This window comes from Trichosurus vulpecula, chromosome 1, assembly GCF_011100635.1.
Source record: "Trichosurus vulpecula isolate mTriVul1 chromosome 1, mTriVul1.pri, whole genome shotgun sequence".
In the NCBI taxonomy this organism is placed as follows: domain Eukaryota; kingdom Metazoa; phylum Chordata; class Mammalia; order Diprotodontia; family Phalangeridae; genus Trichosurus; species Trichosurus vulpecula.
Genome location: NC_050573.1, coordinates 529,735,524 through 529,754,839, shown reverse-complemented (window position 1 = coordinate 529,754,839; position 19,316 = coordinate 529,735,524). Strand labels below are relative to the sequence as shown.

General features: G+C 39.5%; 1 protein-coding gene across 4 annotated transcripts in view; it reads right to left on the bottom strand.

Moving 5' to 3' along the window:
- Window positions 1-19,011, bottom strand: part of IQCE (IQ motif containing E) — a 79,149-nt gene extending 60,138 nt beyond the window's left edge. For 3 of the 4 annotated variants that reach the window (XM_036741294.1, XM_036741296.1, XM_036741297.1), the window contains exons 1-3: window positions 18,773-18,989; window positions 9,970-10,017; window positions 9,032-9,077 (exon numbers count right to left, since the gene is read on the bottom strand). In XM_036741294.1, coding sequence (XP_036597189.1) covers window positions 9,032-9,077; window positions 9,970-10,017; window positions 18,773-18,808 — 130 coding nt within the window. In that variant the 5' untranslated portion in view covers window positions 18,809-18,989. Of the gene's footprint in view, window positions 1-9,031; window positions 9,078-9,969; window positions 10,018-18,772 lie in introns of all 4 variants that reach the window. The other variant, XM_036741295.1, reaches the window with a different exon arrangement.
- Between the last annotated feature and the right edge of the window lie 305 nt (window positions 19,012-19,316).

Sequence of the window (19,316 nt, the reverse complement as noted above, 5' to 3'; positions counted from 1 at the left end):
GTTATCTAAAAGTGGAATGGGCTGCCAGAGTTAGTAGGTTCCTCCACACAGGAAGACTTCAGCAGGCACTGGATAACCACTAGTCAGTTATACTGCAGAAGAAATCCTTTTCAGAGATAGCTGGATTATTAGGTGGCTCTGAGACCCCTTTCAATTTTGAGATTTTCCGCAAAATTTAAGAGAGAATACACTTCTAGCTAAAGGGATTAGGAAAAGCCTCATGGAGATAGGTCCTGAACTAGGCCTTGAAAAGAAAGATTTCAAAGTGTGGAGATGTGAGGTCAGAGTGTCAGTAGGAGAAGGTAGGGTGAGAGTACACAAGTGCCAATTGTCCAGTATTGGCTAGAGTGTAGAATACTCACTATATTGTGAAATACAGGTGGAAAGGTAGACTAGAATTAAATTACAGAAGATCTTGAAAACCAGCTGAAATGTTCGCTTTGAACTCATTTGACAGGAGAAAACCACTACACAAAGCTTTAAAGTGAGAGAAAAGTGACAGAATCAAAACTGCATATTAGGAAGATTACTTGGGCAGCTGTATGAATGATAGAAGGGGAGAGGCTAGAGGCAGGCAGAAGAGTTAAGTTAGGAGGCTACTACTGAAGAGGTAAGAAGGGCCCTGATTAAGATGGTGGCAGCAAAAATGGAAATGAGGCCTGACTGAGGTAGAACACAGATGACTGGCGGCTAATCTGATATAAGCAGTGAAGAAGGAACACTTGAGGACTGCTACAAGATTTTAAGTGGGTGACTGAGAGAATGATGCTATCCTCAACTAAAACAGGGAAATTAGGAAGAGAGATGATTATATTGGTGAAACAGCAAAGTGGTGACAACTGGAGACAAGTTAAAAGTAGCTGGAGTAATGATCACAGGTCACAGATTTGTAGCTATAAAGGAAAGCAAGGCTATTTAATCCAACTCCCCTTCATAAATGAAGAAACTGAGGTATAGGGCAATTAGGGAACCAAAATAGAAATGCCTGGAATTTAAGGCCCTCTACAATCTGGTACCCACCTACCTTTCTAGTCTTATTCCATACTACCCTTTATAAACTCTATGCTCTCACCAAATTGGACTACCAGTGATCGGCAATACCGGATACTCAATGTTCTACCCCGTGCCTGTACTCCTCTTGATATCTGTCCCTCGCTATCCTTGTCGTCTTTCAAGACTCAGCGTAGGCTTTCCCAAGAAGCCGGCCCTGATTCCCCATCCCCCCACTGAGCTGTTAGTACTCTGTCTTTCCTCAGTTCTTGAATTTTACTTATTTTTTGCACATGTTGTATCTCCCTTGAAGTAGAACTAAAGTTCCTTGAGACTATTTCATCTTTGTATTCCCAATGTCTAGGCTTGATGCCTTACAAATAGTCAACGCCTTAATGTTTAGGAAAAAAAAATGTAATCTGAGAGACATAATTAAACTTACCTGATTTTAAAATTAAGAACGTGGAAAATAAAACTTTAATAAATAACTAGAACAAATACTTAAAAGTATACTTCAATTCTATATTTAGGACATTACTAGTAGACATTGTAAAAAGAATGAAAAGGGAATTGAGGAATATCACCTTAGGGAAAAGAGGACAGAGAAACAAAAGAGGAAAAAGGAAGAGAAAAAAATGACACAGAAAAGGAAAATATGACATATTCGGGAGAGGAGAGAGTGAGGCCAGGTTAATGTGACTAGAGAAAGAATGGTAAGAGAGACAGGTTCAAAAGATTCCCAAGTTTGAGTAAATTATTCTTTGCACATTCTTCAGATTATTCACTAAGACTTTAGGGTAAATGAGTGTTTCAACTTCTTAACATTGCCCTTTCAAATCCTAATTAGTTGATGACTGCCGTTCTCAGCTCATTTGATTTTTATCCCTAAAGTTTCAGAGGTTCCTATTTTTAATAAGATGACCCCAGCAGCAAAAAGTGTAAAAAAGAGTTTATCTTTTGCTAGTAAAGAAAGTCACAAGGAAAACTAAGAGATAGTGGAGAAAAGGCAAGAACTCGGCCGAGCTCTCAAATTCTCTTCTAAACAACTTTAAAATGGGGGCAGCTAGGTGGCACAGTGGGTAGAGCACCAGCCTGGAGTCAGGAGGATCTGAATTCAAATGTGACCTCAGACACTTGACACTTACTAGCTGTATGACCTTGGGCAAGTCACTTAACCCCAATTGCCTTGCCTCCGCCCTCCAAAAAAAAAAGTAAACAAGTTTAAAATAATACCTCAAAACAAATTCTGGAGTGACAGAACCCACGAAAGGACAAGGTGAAACAATTTTCCAACCCAAGATAACTTAAAAGGCTGGCAGGAAAGGTCTGTTGCACTGAAGTGAGAGTACAGCACAGTTCAGCATAGGCAACACCTTGGTGGGCCAGCAGCAGACCTCACCTCTCCAAGCCAAAAGCAGGCCTTGGGAGCAACTGAATCAGCACAAGCAGTTTCTGGGCTTCCAGAACTCTCAGCCCAAAGATAGTAAACGAGTCAGACAATTGGGCAGAAGGAGATCACAAGGGTTGTCTCTTTACCCATATGCAGTTCCAGGTCCCAGTCCTAGGTCAGAGTACCAGGACAAAGAGAAACAGTAACACACCAGAGCTGGCAGCTACAGGGGATGGGGGGACCCTGGTCATAGTTTAGAGCAGAAGAGAATACTTGTGGTTGCTCACAGACCAGAAGAGAAGTAAACATATCTTCCCTTAGATCACACCACCTTGGAAAAACTGAAAATTTATAGACCCCCAGAACTAGCTCTGAAAACAGCAGCACAAAAACCCCGAAGCTTGGGACAGTGCCCTTTCCACTCTGGGAGCACAGCTTAACTTTATCATAAAGTTAAAAGACAAGAAATGGGCTAGAAAAATGAGCATGTACTAAAAAAAAGAACCAGACCACATAAAGTTATTATGGTGACAGGAAAGATCAAAACACAAACTCAGAAGACAACAAAGTCAAAACTGCTACATCCAAAGGGCCCTCCCCCACCCACAAAAGAAAAATGTGAATTGGTCTCAGGTCCAAAAAGAATTTCTGGAAGAACTCAAAAAGGATTTTAAAAATCAAATAAGAAAGGGCTATAAAAGTGTACGTACCCTTTGACCCAGCAAAACCACTTCTGGAGCTATATCATACAAATGGGAAAAGAACCCACATGTACAAAAATATTTATAGCAGCTCTTTTTGTGGTGACAAAGAACTGGAAATTGAGGGGATGCCCATCAATTGGGGAATGGCTGAACAAGTTGTGGTATATGAATATAATGGAATACTATTGTGCTATGAGAAATGATGGGCAGGTGGACCTCAGAAAAACGTGGAAAGACTTATATGAACTGATGCTGAGCGAGGGAAGCAGAACCAGGACAACATCATAATCATACACAGTTACAGCCACATTGTGTGATGAGTAACTTTGACAGACTTGGCTCTTCTCGGCAATGCAAGGGTCTAAGACAACTCTAAAAGGCTCATGATGGAAAATGCTAAACACATCCAGAGAAGGAATTACGGAGTCTGAATGCAGATCCAAGCAGACTATTTGTTCCCTCTCTTTTTTATTTTGTTTTGTTTCTTCTTTCTCATGGTTCATTCCATTGGTCAGAATTCCTCTTTACAACATGACAAATGTGAAAATGTTTAATGTAAAAGTATTTGTCGAACTTACATCAGATTTGCACACCATCTTAGGGAGGGGGGAGGAGAAAATTTGGAACTCGAAAGCTTGTGGCACTGAATGTTGCAAACTAAAAATAAATGATTTTTTAAAAAATATCAAATAAGGGAAGTAGAGGAAAAATTTGGAAGAGAAATGAGAATGATGCAAGAAAATCACGAAAAAAGAGTCAACACTTTGGTAAAAGAGGCACAAAAAAAAAAAATGAAGAAAATAACACCTTCAAAAACAGAATAGGCCAAATGTTAAAACAGGCACAAAGATCTACTGAAGAGAAATATTCCTTAAAAAGCAGAATTGGCCAAATGGAAAAAGATATAAAAAAATCCACTGAACTTCTTAAAAAGGAGAATTGGAACTGATCCAGACATTCTGGAGAGCAATTTGGAACTATGCCCAAAGGGCTATAAAAATGTGCATACCCTTTGACCCAGCAATGCCACTTCTAGGGCTACATCCCAGAGATCATACAAATGGGAAAGGAACTCATATGTACAAAAATATTTATACCAGTTCTTTTTGTGGTGGCAAAGAATTGGAAATCAAGGGGATGCCCATCAATTGGGGAATGGCTAAACAAACTGTGGTATATGAATGTAATGGAATACTATTGTGCTATAAGAAACGAGGAGCATGGGAGCAGCTAGGTGGTACAGTTGAGTAGAGCACTGGCCCTGGAGTCAGGAAGACCTAAGTTCAAATCTGACCTCAGACACTTGACACACTTACTAGCTGTGTGACCTTGGGCAAGTCACTTAACCCCAATTGCCCTGCCCCCCCTCAAAAAATTAAAAAAAAAATAAAAAAGAAATGAGGAGCAGATGGACTTCATTATAAGCTGGAATGACTTATACAAACTGACGCTGAGTGAGGGGAGCAGAACCAGGAGATCATTATACATGATTACAGAAACATTATATCTGTAAGGGCTAACTTTGATAGACTTGACTCTTCTCATCAATGCAAGGTTCAAAGACAGCTCCAAAAGACTCATGATGGAAAAAGCTATGCACATCCTGTAAAAGAATTATGGAGTCTGCATGCAGATTGAGGCAAACTTTTTGCTCTCTCTCTCTCTTTTTTTTTCCCCTTTTTTAATTTGGTTTCGTTTCTCCTTTCTCATGATTATTCAATTGGTTATAATTCTTCATTACAAATGGACTATTATGTAAATATGTCCAATGTGAAGGTATATGTAGAACCTACATTGGATTACATGCCATCTTGGGGGGGTGGGGGGAGAAGTGGGAGGGAGAGAAAATTTGGAACCCAAATACTTACAGAACTGAACGTTGTAAACTAAAAATAAAAAATAAATTTAAAAAGAAAAGCAGAATTAGCCAAATGGAAAAAGATGTACAAAAAGTAATTAAAGAACTCCTTAAAAAGTAGAATTGGCCAAAGGGAAAAGGAGGTACTCAATGAAGAAAATAATTCCTTAAAAATTAGAATTGGGTAAGTGGAAGCTAATGATTTCATGATACTTCAAGAAACAATAAAATAAATTCAAAAGAATGAAAAAAATGTGAAATACCTCGTTGGGGAAAAATCTGACCTGGAAAATAGGTCGAAGGAAATGTACTTTATTTTTTCCAATTACATGCAAAGATAGTTTTCAATATTCAGTTTTTATAAGATTTTTGAGTTCCAGTTTTTCTCTCTTCCTCCCTCTTCCTTCCTCCATGATGGCAAACAATCTGATATAGGTTATATATGTGCAATCTTGTTAAATGTATTTCCACATTAGTCATGTTGTGAAAGAAGAAACGGACAAAAAGGAAAAACCATGAGAAAAAAATATGTGAAAATAGTATGCTTTAATTGGCATTCAGACTTCACAGTTCTTTCTCTGGATATGGTAGCATTTTCCATCATGAATCTCTTAGAATTGTTTTGGATCATTGTATTGCGGAGAAGAGATAAGTCTATCATAGTTGATCATTGCACAATTTTTCTGTTACTGTGCACAATGTTCCAGGAGAGATAATTTTAAGAATTATTAGACTACCTGAAAGCCGTGATCAAAAAAAGAACCTTGACCTCATCTTTCAAGAAATTATCAAGGAAAACTGCCCTAATATCCTAGAACCAGAGGATAGAACAGAAATGGAAAGAATCTGCCAATCATCTCTTGAAAGAGATCCCAAAATGAAAACTCCCAGGAATATCACAGCCAAATTCCAGAGCTCCCAGGTCAAGGAGAAAATACTGCAAACAGCCAGAAAAAAACCATTCAAATATTGTGGAGTCATAGTCATGATAATCCAAGATTGAGCATCTTCTACATTCAAAGACTGGAGGGCTTGGACTCTGATATTCTAGAGGGCAAAGGAAGTAGGATTACAACCAAGAAGAATCTCCTACCCAGTAAAACTGCCTATAATCCTTCAGGGGAAAAAAATGGATATTTAATGAAATAGAGGACTTTCAAGCATTCCTGATAAAAAGACCAGAGCTGAATAGAAAATCTAACTTTTAAATACAAGACTTAGGAAAAGCACAAAAAGGTAAATAGAAAAGAGAAACCATAAGAGATTCAGTAAGGTTAAACTATTTATATTCCTATATGGGAAGATGATACTTGTAATTTCTAAGAACTTCATCATTACTAGGGCAGTTACAAGGAGTATACATAGACAGAGGGCATGTCTATGAGTTGAATATGATGAGATAATATCTAAAAAAAAATTAAGGGGTGAAAAAGAGGAATACACTGGGAAAAGGAGGGAGAGGTAGAATGGGATAAATTATCTCACATAAGAGAGTCACAAAAAGAGTTTTTACAGTGAAGGGGAAGAAGAAGGTGTTGGGAAAAAGGGGCAGAGCGTGTAGACCTTACTCTCATCAGATTTGGCTCAAAGAAGGAATAACATACATACTCATTTGGGTACATAAATCTATCTTAGCCTATAGGAAAGTAGGAAGGAAACGGGATAAGAGAAGAGGACGGGGACTGATAGAAGGGAGGGTGGATTAGGAAAGGTTGTAGTCAGAAGCAAAACACTTTAAGGATGGACAGGGTGAAAGAAGAGAGAGTAGGATAAAGAGAAGGAAAAATAGGATGGAGGGAAATCTACAGTTAGTAACTGTAACTGTGAAAATAATTTTTACAGCAAGTTTCCCTGATAAGGGCCTCATTCTTAAATAGTGAACTGAATCAAATTTATAAGAAAACAAGTCATTCACCAGTTGATAAATGGTCAAAGGATATGAACAAGCAATATTCAGACAAAGTAATCAAAGCTATATACAATCATATGAAAAAATGCTTTAAATCACTACTGATTGAAATATAAATTAAAACAACTCAGAGGTGCCACCCCACACCTATCAGATTGACTGATATGACAGAAAAGGAAAATGACAAATGTTAGAGGGGATGTGGAAAAACTGAGAGACTAATGCATTGTTGGTGGAGTTGTGAACTAGTTCAACCATTCTGGAGAGTAATTTAGAACTATGCCCAAAGAGCTATAAAATCATGCATACCTTTGTCCTAGAAATGCCACTACAAGTCTATATCCCAAAGAGATAAAAAAACAAAAAAGGAAAGGGACTTTAATGTACAGAGATATTTATGGTGGCTCTTTTTGTGGTGACAAAGAACTGGAAATTGAGGGAATGCCCATCAATTGGGGAATGGTTGAACAAGTTGTGGTATATGATTGTAGTAGAATACTACTGCGCTGTAAGAAATGATGAGCAGGATGCTCTCAGAAAAAACCTGGAAAGACTTACATGAACTAATAATGCAAAGTGAAATAAGCTGAACCAAGAGAACACTGTACACAGTGACAGCAATACTGTATGGTGATCAACTGTAAATGACTTAGCCATTTTCAGCAATACAATAATCTGAGACAATTTTGAAGGATTTATGATGAAAAATGCCAACACTACCTCCAGAGAAAGAACTGATGGAGACTGAATGCAGATTAGAGCATACTTTTAGAAACCTTTTTAGTTTTTCTTATGCTTTTTTTTCTTCTGTGCTTTCTTTCACAACATGACTAATATAGTATTTTGTTTGACTGCACATGTATGACCTATATCAAACTGCTTGCCTTCTCAGTGAGGGGAGGGAGAGAATTTGAAAATTTTAAAAAATAAATGTTGAAAATTATTTTTACATGTAATTGGGGAAAATAATAAAATATTAAACTATCAAGGGAAAAAGCCACTATAGCAATATTTTTGTTTTTAAATTTGTCAATGAAATGAAATCCTACTCTAAAGTCTGATTCTGGTACCTCATCATGATACAGCAATTCTCAAAAGTTATGCCAGCAAAGCATAATCCCTGGCAAATGCCAAAAACAGTTGAGCAAGGATCAGATGTGAGTAAAGGTCACCTGAAGACAAGCCTACCTAAGGTTAGACAGGCTCCTCTAGCCACCAAGTGGTCAAATGCTTTGGCATTGTCCCAGGAGGAGCTGGGGATACAAAGACAAATAAAATAGTCCCTGCCCTCAAGGAATTGCCATAGGAGCAGACAACATAGACATGTAAATAAATACAAATATGTGTAGCACATCTTCTGGTTACTCCCCCAATTTGCAATCACATTCATAATTTGGATCCCTAGAGGATAGCTAGTACTCCCACAGGTTCTACAGTACCCAGTGACCATAGTCTCTGACACTCAAGTGATGCCCATTAACAGGCAGTCAGTAGACACAGTTAGCTCTTACTAAGATATACTGGCACAAACAGTAGTTACAAAACATTTCCCTCTTAGAAACCTACCACAAATATAGTAACTATGAGGTGAGAGGGGAGTAACACAAAGTAAAATCTGAAAGGCTGGCTGGAACCAAACCAAGAGAACCCTAACTGTCAGGCTCAAGAGTTTCTATTTTATCCTAGAGTCAAGAAGTAACCATTGAAGTTTCTGAACAGAGAACCCATCACTTTAGGCAGGAAGATCTTTGTGAAAGCTATGGGAAGGATGGGCTGAAAAATGGGAGAGAATGGGGAAAGGAGGACAAGTAGGAGGTGATTAAAGTCATCTAGGAGAGAGCTGAGGAGGGCATGAATTAGGTGGTAGCAGCAGCACGGAAAAGCAAATGGATTTCCAGAGAAGCTGGACTAGATTTCCTTCTGCCACTGTTTCCAACTCTAAAATGATATAATTCAATGAAAGCCTAAGTCCTAACTCAGAGTCCACTATAAACATATGCCAGCAAGTTGAGCTGTCTGACTTTACCCATCTGTAGAAAGAAAGTATTTTGGCCTACTTCCTAGGGCACTAGTGAAGGACAGCTTAACGAAAAAGAAATGCATAACATTTCCAATGTAAAACAGTTTATGTGTGTCTCTATGCGTAGAAGATCAGAGGAAAAGAACTGTATCATACTTACTTGGTGATCTTGGTGGATATTTGTGAAAAGTTTTCTTTTTTGATTTCTGAAAGGCAGAAGAAATGATGTAAAAATATGTTGTGTTTTTCTGTTACAAAACAGTACCACTACTGAAACACTTAACATGTGACCTGTAAAAGAGTAATGATTTTCAGTAATATGTCAGCGGGAGTCTCATAGCAAAAATATGGGCAACTAACTTATCTGACTTAAAGGAGAAGACTGAGCAAAGGTGAAGGCTTATAACACAACGATCCATCAAAATAAGATCAGATTTAGCTAAACCTAATACTACATGGGGATTCAAAGTGACATACATAACAATACAAAGGAAAGACAGAAAGCATGACAACTTCAAAAGAATTAAGCCACATTAGGATGCTACCCAGAGAAGGATCTCAACAACTCCACAACTCCTTGTCTACAGTAACTAAGTAGTTATAATTCGTAGCTTCTCCTACTGCTCTTGAGCGCTACCACCACTACAAGCAAGTGTAAGTTCTGTTAATGAAGAGACAACCAATGCAAAAAAAAAAGTATTCTCTCTGAAACATTGTTTTCAACATAATAGAATGGCCTGCTATACATCTGTAGAAATTAAGACATGACAAGAACTATAAGAGCTTTCCTGCACAGAATTTGGATGTCCTTATTTTCTAATACATACAATAACCTTTACCATTTATTTGAACTCTGCCATTGAACAGTTTTCCTCCTTATAGATGAAATGCTGACCATTTGTTATTTAATTTGTAAAAATTACTCCTTTGAGCATCTCAAACCTGGTTTTTTCAAACCCTAAGTAATATTTAAAATTTCTACTCCAGAACCTGACCCATACAAAGTAAAAATGGGACCAAAGCACTGTCTAGGATGTTTACAAGATTGCATTTGCCAGGGTACTAAAGCATACAGCTGATTGGAAAGTGTTCACTTACCATCTCTAAGTCTGATTCGTAGGTATTCGCGGATAGACTGTCATCTCCCTAGAAAAAAGAGATGTGTATAACATCATTTTATTAATCTGGTTTGGCTCCTACTGCTCTCATCTCATAAAATCTCCTAAGCTAGCAATAGTTAATTTAACTATACTAAGAGAAGAAACCAGACCTGTGAATACACATACTGGTCTAGGGAACTCTCAACAAGGAAACTCCCTGTTCTGATGTTATCTATTCATCCATACCTGGCATTCTGCTATATGCCCTGACACTCCTCACCCCTATCCCACCTGGAATAGCACACTTCAGAACAGTCATCCAAAGACCACTTCTCCTCTCTCCTCCCAGGAAGAGTTAATCTACTCAGTTTTGGAATTCCCACTCTGGGGCTGATCCTGATTGTGAGTGTATACAAACTCACATACCCCAATATATCTAGGCAGCCCCAGGCCATGCTTCACATCTCATGGAGCTTTCCCCCATAGGCATCTGGATATCTGCCCTCCTTTGGACTGGTAGTCTGCTCCCCTTCTCCTTTCCACATATTGCTCTGGGCACAATAAGAAAATCAGTACTCCCATTGCTTCTGGAAATGATGTGGAAATGAAATGTCTCCCAAGGCCAAAACTCCCTTTGCGGGCTACCAATCCACTTGGTATCTATTAGATGCTAATAATTAGAATATTACATATATATATAATAATTCTAGTAATTAGATCATATATATAATTCTAACAATTAGAATATTATATATATAATAATTCTAATAATTAGAATATAAGTTGGGCTGCTAGGAGGTGCAGTGGAAGCGTGTTGGGCATAGAGTTAGGAAGACTCCTCTTCCTGAGTTCACATCAGGCCTGAGACACTAGCTGTGTGACTCTGGAAAGGTTACTTAAGCCTCTTTGCCTCAGTTTCTGTAAAATCTGTAAAACGAGGTAAAAAAGGAAATGGCAAACTACTCCAATTATCTTTGTCAAGGAAACCCCAAATAGGGTCACGAAGAGACCAACAACAGCAGAATATAAGCTTCTTGAGAGCATGATGAACTATCTACTTTCATATCTGCATCCTCCACATAAAACCTAAATAAATGCTTTTTCATTCACTCTATGTAGATCTGTACCATAAAGACAAAGTTCCCCAAGGCACTGAGTTAATTAACTTAGTCTGAGTTACAGAGCCTACATATGTCAGAGGTAGGAAGGACTTGAACTCAGGTCTTCCTGATTCTTAAGCTGGCTCTCTTTCCCTACTATCTCATATTGACTCTCAAGATTCTGGTCCAAAAAGAGGAAAATTCATAGATTGAATAGCTACTAGCTTATTCAATCTTGCTATCAAATCATATAGGTAGAAAGAAAACAGCCTGGTGATTCAATGACAATAAAACAAAGTGATGGCTTTCTATGGAATCCCTAGATCAGATTTTAAAATACTTCTAAATAAAAGTGCTTCATTTTAAAGAGTTGCTCTTATTTTCTCCTTCAATCAATGTACTTGGTGATGAGAAAGGCCATAGATGAACCTATTCTGTTAAACAAGGTGAAAATTCTGTCTTAAAAATCCACTGATATGACCACATTGGAAAGCAAGAGACTTTTATTTATGAAGGTCCTTTTCCACTCCCAATCTTTAGAGGTTATGTATTAGCTAACTGAATATGCTGTCAAGACAAAGTTGCCAAGTAGAAAAAAACATTTTCTCATATGTAAGAATATGCCAATTTACCTACTGCTAATCTAGATCCAGTTTTTCAGAAACAGAAAAGATGGAAGGTTTTCAATTCCTTTTGAATATAACGGATACCAAGTGCTGAAGATTAGGACTAGCACCTATATTATAAGACTAGCAACGTTACATTCAGATTTTACAGTAGGTATTTATATTTCAAGAGACATGATTTGTCTTAGGTATACTATTCAAGCCCAGGTAATAACATGCTGTTGGAGTCCTACTGCATTTCAAATTGCACGGGGGCTGTTCAAACGTCATTTACTGGGTTAACTACTGTTGCTTTATGGTACAATAATTTTATTGGTCCTACAAAATTTATTTAGATGTGTATGGCCATTGTTATAGCAGATCTATTTTATGGCTGCTATACATAGCTGACTCTATTATAATAACTTATTACCTGGATTTGGATAATCTCCAGATGATAAAAACACCTACTATAAAATCTGATCTTCAGCACTGGGTGCTTGACCTTAAACAAGGTCAGAATGTTTGGCCCATGCCAAAACAAATGTCTGATTACAAGATTATGCATAAACATTTCAACAAAGGAAAGAATATAAAGTAATTACAGCATCCCCAAGGGGCATCCATCTGCTTCTAACCTTTGGTCTAGTCTCCCTAAAAATTCTACATCCTAGTTAATAAACCCTAAAAAGAGAGGATCTCACAGTGGCTACTTATGTCAACACGGGTACAAATGATGATCATTTAGCTGTTTGAAAAAGAACAGTATTAATTAAAGTATTTACATATGATGAGGACATGGACTATTAAAGCACATTATGGTAAGTCCTAGGCTGTCTTCTTTCGATCTGCCCAATAATGTGTTAAAGCATGTTTCTGTTCAAAATTCAGTTAATAGTTACCAAATATCAACAGTGTTGGCTGGCACTATGATTACGTTCCATAATACTATAAGAGTGCAATAGTTCTACCCTCTTCCTTTATGATTTCAAATCATAAGATTTCGAACTAGAAAGGACCTCTGAGATTATCTAGTTCATTTCTCTCATTTTGTAGCTGAAGAAACCAGGGCCCAGCAAGGTGAAGATATTTGCTCATTAATCACACTGACGGCAGTAAGTAGTGGAAATGGGTTGTGAACCTAGTTCTTCTGACTACAGATGCGCTACACGGCAAGTTATTCAAATGTAAGCAATTGCAATGAGTTGAGAGGATTCTTCAATCTCATCTTTAAGTTCTTCCAGGAAAATGTAAGGTCCTTGAGGGCAGACTGTCTAATCTTTGCCATTATATCCAGCACCTAGCACAGATCCTGCACTTAGTAGGCACTTAATAAATACCTGTTGGCTGACTGATTCCAACATCCTAAATAAAAGACACTATCCTTATTGTTTATGTAAGTCAATTTAGGTGCTTCTGTTCCTTTCATGGTCCTTTCTGGTCATCATCTCTATCCTACAGTGAATTTATTTGATTAGAAGGGTAGTTTTTTTTTTAAAGGAATGAAAATGAGATCCTGGTGAAGCAAGGAAATGTTACTGGGTAGGGAATGAAAGACATCATTTACTGACATAATTTCAGACGGAGGAGGGACAAGTACCACATAGAGTGTTTAATTTCCCAAAGGAAGAATTCCTTGTAGCATACCTGTCATGTTATTACTCAGCTCCTTTATTAACATACTACTACATCTCTTCAGTTAATCATTCTGCTCCCTGCTGTGATAACACTATGCACAATGCCTAAACAGGGACATGAGTTGTTTCACAGGAGAACAAAAAATCAGGGCATTTGCATACTGTTACAGTATTTCCACACCCTTGCTTTCAATTCCTGCAAACTTTTTTTTGACATTTTTGCAGAAAAGATGAGTAGGAAATTTTATATCAGTAAAGCAGGCCCTCTTCACTCTGGATAATCCTTATTTAATGATCAAATTACGTGGCTCAAACACATTATTGTGCAGAATGTTACATTATTTTCAAACTAACCTAGAGATAATTTCACAACTTAACTACTCTAATTCACTCTTTATGACCTAAACTATTGGATAAAAAAAGACATAAAACATGTAACACTAATTAGAAACTTAGGGAGACATATGAGACTCTGTGAATATATTCTTAGACAAGTCTATGTAAACTCTGACCCCTCTTAATTCTTCTGAAACATAACTGGACAGCATGGGTTGGGTGGAGGACGTAGATAATCCATAAATCATATAATCCGTTCAAAGTTAACAGAGAGTTAAATAGGTTTACTACAGCATTTCAGCCTAGTGCTGCAACTCCTACTAAGCTTGAGGGTTACCTCTATGAAGGTGATGTGCTCTTTCACTTAACCCCTCAGCCTATTTCATCATCAGTCACATAATGGAGGGGTTTAACTCAATGGCCCCTAAGGCCCCCTTCCAGCTCTAGATCTACAATCCTATGATTCAGGCACATCTTATCCATTCCTTTCTCCCTTGAGCTCTCATAATCATCACCACTAAATCAAGCTGATTTTATCCACTATAAATTTATGAGTATATAAGGCAGTCTGAGAAAAACGGTGGTTTAGCTGGTATAGGCAGAGTCAGCCTTGTAGTGAGGAAGACCTGGATTCAAAACCTGCCTCTAACATAGACTAGCTATGGGACCATTGGCAAGTCATTTCTCTTAATGCTTTTCAGGCAATATACAAGCATTACGTAACAGTTCCTGGTCTGTATTAGCAGAGGGAGTTTCTATACTGATGAAATGACAGATCTGGACAAATCAAGACAGCTTAACTCTCACACTTTCTTGACAAATCTCTTGAGCTACAATTCAACTCACTAGAAAATTCTCCAGTGACTGTTCTAAATCTTTTCTTCTTTCAAGATTCCAACTTGATAAAATCCAAGGTCCTTTCTAGGTCTAATCTATGATCCTACGAACTGCATCTCTATCCCTAATACTTAAGAGCAAATTATAATCTCTTATTTCACTGAAAAGACTAGGGCCATCACACAGAAGCTCACATATCTCACAGCTTCTCAGCATTATCTGTACTTTAGGAAGATCACTTTGGCAGCTAAGTGGAGGATGTACTGAGGAGGGAGATGGAAGTAATTTAGGGTTGGGATTTGATGTGGTGTGAGAGTTAACAAGACTGAAAAAAAAAGTCTAGGAAGGAGAGCATAGTAGAGAGTTAAGCTAAGTCAAGAGTCAAGATCGTGAAAGAAGGAAATTAAAGCAAGAACATGGGTGACATATTGAGGGGTAAAATGCTTACCTTCACAATGAAGGTAAGAATAGGTTTAGGAGGAAGAAGGCAAAGTAAATAACAGGAGGTTATTACTAAATAAAGGAATTTGAGAGTTCTTTCTCACTGAAGTGGAATACTTGTACGTGATGGTGAGATGAAAGGTACAACCTTCCCTGTGTGTTGCCCAGGGGATTCAGAGAGGGGAAGGAGGGGAAGAATAGGTAATGGGAATTGAAGAGACTGAGGAACTGCAAAATTGAAGTATTTGAATATCAAGTTAAGTCCCCTTGTGTAAGTAAGAGAAGGGGTTAAGATAGTGAGAAAGTCTATGACCCAGGTACTGAATTTCTTGAGAAGAGGAAGAATGACATGGGGGCTGGTTGAAAAAAGCCACTAGGTTCTAGATTGGGTAATAAATTTGGATAGAGCGAATTTCCAAAGAGAACTTGTTGAACCATGGGAACAGAGGGAAAAGTGTGGAAATGGCAATGGGGATAAAACAATATTTCAATTTCTCCTCAAAGAACAGTGTATTTAGTAGATATGAAACAGTGCAACCAGTAATAGAAAGGATGGCCAGAGATGTGGTATTTTGGGGAAGCCAACTCTGAGAATTCCAGAAGGGAGAAAGAGGAGAAAAAGAAGTCAAAAATGAAGGGAAGCTCATTAATTATGGAATGGGAGTTCCAGAGGGCACAGTAGAAAGAGCAAGCAGAGCAGCAGTATGTCACTGGAGGAATAGGGTTAAGGTGGAGGATGAGAACAGTGTAGGGTTGGAAAGGGTGGTTTACTCTTAGGCAGTAGAGTCTTCACTAGGATTGGGAGAGTAAGAGTGTGTGGGAGTTTGTTAACCATAAGGAAATAGGACTTTTTCCATCGCAACTGCCTTGACGATGGGAATGGGGTTAGGATGATACTGTGCCACTACGCAGCCTCATGACCCAATTGTGCTGGGTTTCCCTTTGGTGGTGAAGGAGTATTCTGGCTGCACTGAGCCTTTGCGATCTTCAATCAAGACTCAGCTCAGGAGCCACTGAATGGTAGGATTCATTGAATACTTATATAAAGCTTTCCTCATTCTCCACCTGTGTACACGTTCAATCTATGAATAAACATTTATTAAATGCCTACTATGTGCCAGGCACTGAGGATAAAAAGACAAAAATGAAACCACTTCAGCCCACAAAGGGCTTACACCTTAAGCTCCTTACATTTAGTATCCCTCTAGTAAAATGTAAGCTCAATGAGGCCAAGTATGGTTTCTTTCTTTGTCTCTGTACTTCTAGAAACCAAAATAGTGCCTCACACAGGTGGCACTTCAATGTGAGTTGAATTAAACTGAATTCCCTATCTCTTCGCCCCTTCATCTATAAATTTCTGGAAATAGTTTATCCCCAAACTTCACTTCCTTCCCATCTACTGCTTTTTTACTGCTTTGCAATTTGGTTTCTGTCCACATCACTCTCCTAAAACTAGTCTCTCTTAAAAGTCACCAACGAGCTCCTGACAGATAAAATGACCTTTTTTTAGATCTCCTCTGACTTTCTATGCCATCCTTTTGGATACTGACTTCTTACTTAGATTCAAAGTTACCAAACTCATCTGTTTCTCCTACCTCACTTCTTCTTTGTATCTTTTTAAAATCTCCTCCTCCTCATTCCTCAAAGTTAGTGTCCCACAAATTCTCTTTGACCCTCTTCACTTTTCCCCTTCCTATCTTCTTACAGTTTCAACTATGTCCTTTATGAAGATGAATCTCAACTGACCTGACCTCTAGCCTTGATCCATCTTCTGTGCTCCAGACTCATCAGACTTCAAATGGCAAAAGGACACTTTCACCTTGATTTTCTACTCAAGCTTAACATGTCCAAAGTCAACTTTATTACCATTCTTGACTTTGCTCTTTCTTTTCAAGGCATCACCCACTCAACTGGCCTCTATATTTGAAACTTTAGTATTGTTCTTGGCTCTCCCCTCTCTCTCAGATCTCATAACCACTTAGTGGATTTTGTGATCCTTGCTTCTACCTCCAAATCTCACAAGCATCCTCTCAATTCCAACAATTTCAACACTAGTAAGGGATATTACCATTTGCATGGATTACCATGCAAGCCTCCTGACAGATTGCCAGTTTTCACTCTCATTCCTCCAAACCATCCATTTATCCGCCTCTACCAGATTAATCTTCCTCCTGTAAAGATCAGGTCTTGTCACTACTCATGTCAAAAATCTTCAGTGACTCCCTGTTGTATACTGAATAAAGTTCAAACAAATTTATTAGGCATTCAGAGACCTCCAGGATCTTGAACTACCTTTCCAGTCCTACCTTGTCCTGCCCCTCTCCAGGTACCCTACACGCCCTACACTACCTTTTACTATATAATGTCCTCTTGAGCTATCTTTTCCTATCAAATTCCTACTGAGTCATTAAAGGCCAACTCAAAAGAAGCCTTTACATGTGGGGCCTCAGAGACCACTTTTTTTTTTAGCTTTCTCTAAAGTAGAACAATAGCTAGAGTGCCTGGGGTCAGGAAGACTCCCCTTCCCAAGTTCAAATCTGACCTCAGACACTTAGTGGCTAGCTGCATGACCTCAGGCAAATCACTTAACCCCGTTTGCCTCAGCTTCATCTGTAAAATGATCTGGAGTACGAAATGGCAAACCTCTCCAGCGTCTCTGCCAAGGAAACACCAAATGGGGTCACAAAGAGTCATACACAACTGAAAATGTCTGAATAAAAAGGACTTGTGTTTTATAGTTGTCCATGTAAGAAGATATATTGTCTTCTCTAAATATTGTATCACTCCCCATCTTAGTGCTCTGGAGTTTAGAATCTAAACTAATAAGTATTTACTAAACATTTGAGTTAAATGTCACCAACAAATATTCATGGAACACCTAGTAAAGGAGAGGGAACTGGGCTGACAATACAGAGTCCTAAAGTACAATCTCTAACCTCAGGGAGAATAGGCTCTAACTGGGTAGCAAAACAGGTATAAAGAGGACAATATAATGCAATATTAAATGGGATAAGCTATAAGAGACAGTGTGGTATGGCGAGAACCCTAAGATTTTGGGCTCTGCCAGGTTTTCTAGCTGTGTGACCTTCGGCTAGTTGCTTCACCTCTCACGGTTCCAGCTGCCACCTCTGCAAAATGAAGGGACTGGACTAGAACTGGCCACCGGAAGATCTCTCAGTTTACTTCCAGTTCTGTGAGTCTATGGAATGCCACAGGCGATGAAGGAATACGAGGACTTGAGTCTGAATCCCAGCGCTGCCATTTATTTCCTTGGGGAAGTCACTTCCCACCCTCCCCTCCCTCGTCAATTTCCTAATCAGTAAAATGAAGATTAGAGGAGATTGGCCTATATGACCCCCAACGTCCCTTGCAGCTCTAAATCCTTTTCTTCTCCCCCCAAAACTTCAAAGTTAGAACAGATGAAATGAAACAGCTGCTTCCTTTTCCAGGTCCAAATGAAATAACAGATAAAAACGCTATTTTTTTTAAAGCATGTCGCAAAAGATTCAGTGCCTTTTCAAGTTTTCACAGCTTGACGTTGAGCTTTGAGATCTTACAGCTACACTAAGACTTTTGGGACGCTGTCTCCGCTTATCAGAGCTGGAGGGGCCCTCGGAGGTTATCCAGCTCCTTCCTCTTCATTGCACAGAGGAAGAAACTGAGGCCTAGGGAGGGAAAATAAGTGAACCAAGATTGTAACTATCAGAGGCAGCATTTGAACCCAGGTCCTCCGACGGCCCACGCCGTGCACCCACGCCCCTCACGACCCACACCAAGCATCGCATCGCGGAGGCGGAGTGTGGCAGTTGAACATGGAGCGGGGGAGGCCCGCTTCCTTCCCTTACCGCTTCCGAGCCCTGCTCACTGATTTCCTGTGACATAGTGGCGGCCGGGTGGGGGGCCCTGGGGAGCCGGGAATGGCGGGATCCCCGCTAGGAGGCGCAGCTAGTCACGGACTCGGTGGGCCTCTGCGCCCCACGTCCGCCATGCCCCCCACCCGCTGCCGCCGCCGCCGCCGCCGCCGTCGCCGCCACTGCCACCGCCGCCCGCCGAGTAGGCTGCAGGCACAGCCAGCGCAGCGGACAGGCCCCACTTCCGGGGAATGGTTTCCATGGCAACAGCATCAAACAACCCAACCAAGCTCCGGCCAGGCCGCCTCCGGCAGCTCCGGAAACAGAGAGCGACTTCCCGACTTCCCGGAGGATAGCCGCAGGGCTCCCTGGGAAAAAGGAGCCGGATGGAGGCGGTGGCTGGCTGGGTTGGGCCCACCGAGAGCGTGCCAGAGTTGGCAGTCTTGAACTGGAAGAGGAAATAAGCCCTGAAGGAATGCCCTAGTCGGGTCCTTAGCTCTGGCCGGTGATTGGGTTCTGGAGGATGGGGAAAGGAGGA